Source organism: Populus nigra, chromosome 1 (genome assembly GCF_951802175.1).
Source record: "Populus nigra chromosome 1, ddPopNigr1.1, whole genome shotgun sequence".
Taxonomy (NCBI): Eukaryota; Viridiplantae; Streptophyta; class Magnoliopsida; order Malpighiales; family Salicaceae; genus Populus; species Populus nigra.
In genome coordinates this window covers 45,123,187-45,127,951 of record NC_084852.1, presented here as the reverse complement: position 1 = coordinate 45,127,951, position 4,765 = coordinate 45,123,187, and the positions used below count along the sequence as shown (strand labels likewise).

At 38.2% G+C, this 4,765-nt stretch overlaps 1 protein-coding gene across 3 annotated transcripts; it reads left to right on the top strand.

Moving 5' to 3' along the window:
* The first annotated feature begins 650 nt into the window (after nt 1-650).
* Nucleotides 651-4,533, top strand: LOC133680796 (ACT domain-containing protein ACR4-like). Of its 3 annotated transcripts, XM_062103790.1 has the most exons (8): nt 651-1,255; nt 1,636-1,720; nt 1,921-1,966; nt 2,054-2,168; nt 2,265-2,332; nt 2,945-3,541; nt 3,824-3,928; nt 4,016-4,533. In XM_062103790.1, exons 2-8 carry the CDS (start codon nt 1,650-1,652, stop codon nt 4,358-4,360), a joined length of 1,347 nt encoding a protein of 448 aa, XP_061959774.1. In that variant the 5' UTR covers nt 651-1,255; nt 1,636-1,649; the 3' UTR covers nt 4,361-4,533. The 3 variants fall into 3 exon arrangements, with proteins under 3 accessions (XP_061959774.1, XP_061959772.1, XP_061959775.1); XM_062103788.1 differs by having other exon boundaries at nt 652-1,720; XM_062103791.1 differs by having other exon boundaries at nt 655-1,720; nt 1,902-1,966.
* Nucleotides 4,534-4,765: the final 232 nt, after the last annotated feature.

Genomic DNA, 4,765 nt, shown 5'->3' with positions numbered 1-4,765 from the left:
AAAAATCTTAAAAACACATTAAAATTTAAAACTTGAAAAATTAAAAAAAAAACCGACCTTAATTATTAAATTTATGTTTAGTGTTGTGTGACGTATTCCTGCCAAAAGCATACCACTCCCCCATGTGTAATAATATTATATTCATATCCCCGCTCCAAAGGATATCTATAATGATGTGCCAAAACAATCAAATACCTTGAGAATAAAATTTATTTATTGGATAATTGATTTTTTATATGTAATCTGATTTATTTTTCCATCCAAGATGTAGTTGATGATATAGATTCATAACCTCCTTTTTTAAGGATCATTGAGTCTTTATAACCTATCATTTTTATCCTTTATGGAGGGGAGGATTAAAAGGTTTTTTTATTATTATTATTTTATAGCATTTAAACCTCTTATTTGTCAGAGAAAAAAATATCTTTGAACAGTAGAAAAAAATATCTCAAACATTATTATAAAAAATATATATGTGGATCAACAGTTAAAAATAAAACATGCTGTTACGTCAATAACCAAATCCTAATATAAAATGGCAACAATAAATAGTTAAAGTAATCGGCACCCACCAAATAAATAAATAAATAAATAATTCCTCGAGACAGAACAGAGGGTCAAAGGAAAAGGTGAAGACGATTCAATGTTCCCGCAACTAGCCAGACCAATAAAACCCGGGGACGGTAGATCTAAGAGAAGTTTTTTTTGTTTCTTTAAATGAAGAATCTAAAATAGAACGACAGCCAGAGGGATTCCAACAGGGTAGAGGAATCCTGCTAAAACAGGAAAGATAAGGAGAGAGATACGGAGAGGCTGCCATATACACAAAGGGGGCGGGGGGTGGACTGAGTAACCCTGAAGCCAAACAAAATCCAGGAAGACATCTAAATAGTTAAAAGCACAGCAAGATCTTGCTAGATTTTCATGGGAGCCTGAGATGGACCAGGAGTTGATTACGGCACTCAAAAGAGCGCACCTACACCCCCTACATGCGAGTCAAAAAGAGATTGGAACACAAGAAAGACGAACCTAGGCGTGTCTTGTCTAATGTCTTGTATTGTATTGTATTGTGTGCTACAACAATACTGCCGTCTGAGAGTATAGAGCGTAGACCATAGACAAAACCTATTAACATAACAGAGCCTGTAAAACAAGGGCAGGAAACAAACATTGAAAACACACTTTGAGCCGCCTTGTGCAAGGAAGGAAACTCATCCACAAACCCATAGAAGAGAAGAAGACCAAGTGTTAGGAGGTGGGTAGGCCCCATGTTAGCAGACGACTGCAAACCTGGTTGACAGTGTCCCGTGCTCTCTCCTCTTTATCTATCTTTGTATTTTTATTTGTAGGGGGGTAGTCGTGCTGATAATGTTAAGTCCCTCCTAAACTCTTCGTCCAAACCAAGAGCCAGCGCCACCCAACCAACAAACAACACACACACACACACACACACACCATGACACCACAGCATAACTCAGAATCCAGGGGTACAAAAAACGGAAGACACTGATGTGAAGAAAGTGCGCCAACAAACCAAAACAAAGCCAGCCCATTTCTCTACCTTTTTGACACCCACACGCACCCTCTGCTTTGGTTTGTAAATCTCTCATTTTCCTCTTCTTGTTCTTGTTCTAGTTGTTATAGAGAAAATGGACTGTTGGTCTCCTCTTACAATGGATGACGAGTTTGAGAAGCTTGTAATTCGGATGAACCCTCCAAGGTGAATTTACCTTCCGTTGTTTTTTTATATATAAAAAAAATCATTTAATTTTTGAGTTTTTGTTTGAATTGAAAAGGGTTGTTATGTTTTCACGAAATTTTCATTCCTTGAGCTCAAAATTTGGATTTTTTTTAAGGATTTGGCAATATGTGTGTGTGTGTGTGTGTGATATTGTTTTCAGTTTGTGTTTAATTTTGCAGGGTTACAGTTGATAATGCTTCAAGCAGGAAAGCCACTCTGATTAAGGTGTTTATTTGAATCATTTGGATGTTATTTGTTCGTTTTATGAGGTTAAAGTCTGTAACTTGATTTTGTCTTGTTGATAATGTTCAGGTTGATAGTGCTAATAAGCGTGGTAGTTTGTTAGAGGTGGTTCAGGTCTTGACTGATTTGAATCTTATAATTAGACGAGCTTACATTTCTTCAGATGGAGAATGGTTCATGGATGGTTAGTTTTTGGTTCTTGCTTTACATTTACGTTTGGTGACTCTTTAATTCAATTAATTGTGGTTGATTTTCTTGTTTTGAAATGGTTCTTTTGCAGTGTTTTACGTTACAGATCAACACGGGAACAAGTTATCTGAGGATGATGTGGCTGAAAGAATTCAACAGGTAGATTTGCTAAACTGTCCTCCATTTGTTACCAGAATTGGAAATCAAAATCATTTCCACTATACTTTCGTTGTCAATGTGGAATCACAAATGGAGCCCGGATTTGTTTCTCATTATAAGAGACTTTGAAGCATATAACTTTGATTCTGACCGCATTTCTAAATTTGTTATGCCCTAATGGAGCCTTAGCTCCAGCAACTGCCCCTATTTTTTTAGTCTTTTCACTCCTCGTCCTTAATTTTTGACAACAATTAGAGAGCAAGGCTTCATTTTTCGTGCACATTTTTAGACTAGAGTACCACTATTCTCTTTCAGTTCCGGTTTTACTTTATAAAAGGAAGTGGAAAAAATTTAAGTTGAGAGAACTGTAAATGTCACAGGCCAAGTTGTATATAGAATTCCAGATACAGTGAAGTCACTGTGCGCTTCTTCTGTAGATCAAAATCCTTTCAATTAATTATTCTCCTTAGTTTCGTTTAAGAAGATAATGAAAGGAACAGACATGGAAGAAATGGTGGTTGTTATTTTGTCTGTACCATTAAGTTTTCCAACAATATATTTGGAGCCTTGTGTTTTTCATGCCATGCTCATGAATTAATTTACATGTCACAGTCATTGGGACCAAGAGGGCGAAGTTTCCGGTCTTTGAGACGGTCTGTGGGTGTGCAAGCTGCTGCAGAGAACACAACTATTGAATTGACAGGAAGAGATCGACCAGGCTTGCTTTCTGAGATTTTTGCTATTCTTACTGACCTCAAATGTAATGTGGTGGCCTCAGAAGTCTGGACCCACAATTCAAGAATGGCATCTGTTGTTTACATCACTGATGAGGCTACTGGATTGCCAATTGATGATCCTGATAGGCTCACTAAGATCAAACAGCTTCTCCTATATGTTCTAAAGGGTGACAGAGATAAACGAAGTGCCAATACAGCTGTATCTGTGGATTCCACTCATAAGGAGAGGCGGCTGCATCAGATGATGTATGCTGATCGTGACTATGACATGGATGATGCAGATTTTGGCTCGGCAAGCGAACGCAAACCTTTTGTGACAGTGGAAAATTGTGTAGATAAGGGTTACACTATTGTGAACTTGAGGTGCCCTGACCGGCCAAAGCTACTATTTGATACGGTGTGCACATTAACAGATATGCAATACGTTGTATATCATGGAACTATCATAGCTGAAGGACCGGAAGCTTGCCAGGTTATCCTTTATTACCTCAAGATGCATTACTAATTTTCAGTTTCACTGGCTTCGACTCTGTTTGGCCTGAACCTGGGCTACCAAAAGTCAGATTATATTTTCAATTTTTCTCATTGTCAAACACCTGATCTGTTTGTTGCTGCTGAACTTATTGTTCTCTGATCATCATAGCTGCTATTCTTTTGGTCGGCGGCTTTGCTGTTCTGATTAATCTATCTTTTTCACCAAACAAATGCTTTTGAAAATTGCTACATAGCATCTCATTTGTTTCTTCTTGTACAGGAATATTTTATAAGGCATATGGATGGTTCCCCTGTTAGTTCCGAAGCAGAGAGGCAAAGAGTAATCAATTGCTTGGAGGCTGCTATTAGAAGGAGAACTTCTGAGGTACAAATATGCTCAAGTTTGATTTTGATGCTAGTTCCAATCTTGTCATCTGACCAATATTTGATTTATTGAATTGTCGTAATGCAGGGTGTAAGATTGGAACTTTGCAGTGAGGACAGGGTAGGCCTTTTATCTGACGTGACTCGCATTTTTAGGGAAAACGGTCTTTCTGTCACCCGAGCTGAGGTTACTACCAGGGGTTCCCAGGCAGTGAATGTTTTCTATGTCACTGATTCATCTGGATATCCAGTGAAGAATGAAACAATTGAAGCAGTTAGAAAAGAGATTGGCTTGACTATGCTTCATGTGAATGATGATGCTCACTCGAAGTCCCCGCCCCAGGAGCGTGGTTTATTCTCTTTGGGTAATATCTTCCGATCTAGGTCAGAGAAGTTCCTTTATAACCTGGGTCTGATAAGGTCATATTCTTAGGAGTCCAATAGCTAAACTAGGTTGTCAGCAACGTAAATGTTGGTTGTTTTGCTTAGTCACACAGGTTGTTCCTTAGAGCTTCGGTTCAATTTCTTGTTGATCTTGAGTGAGGCATTAAAGTTGCAATCAAATTTGAATTTGTAAAGCTTCTTTTAAGTATCTTGTTCCGGCTACCTTGATCCCATGTGGCATTGTAAATACTGTTGTGCTGGCTCAAAAACTTCATCCAAAATGCAGCACTGAAGCTCATTATGCATGATGTTTTAAGCTATGATCGCCGGGATTTGCATTCTGGATTCTGGTGCCCCACGTAAAGACTCACTTAGCACAGGATGTGTTGTAGATTTGGATATACATTGGAGCATTGAATTTGAGAATGGTGATTTCCATGAGAACGGCTGTGCA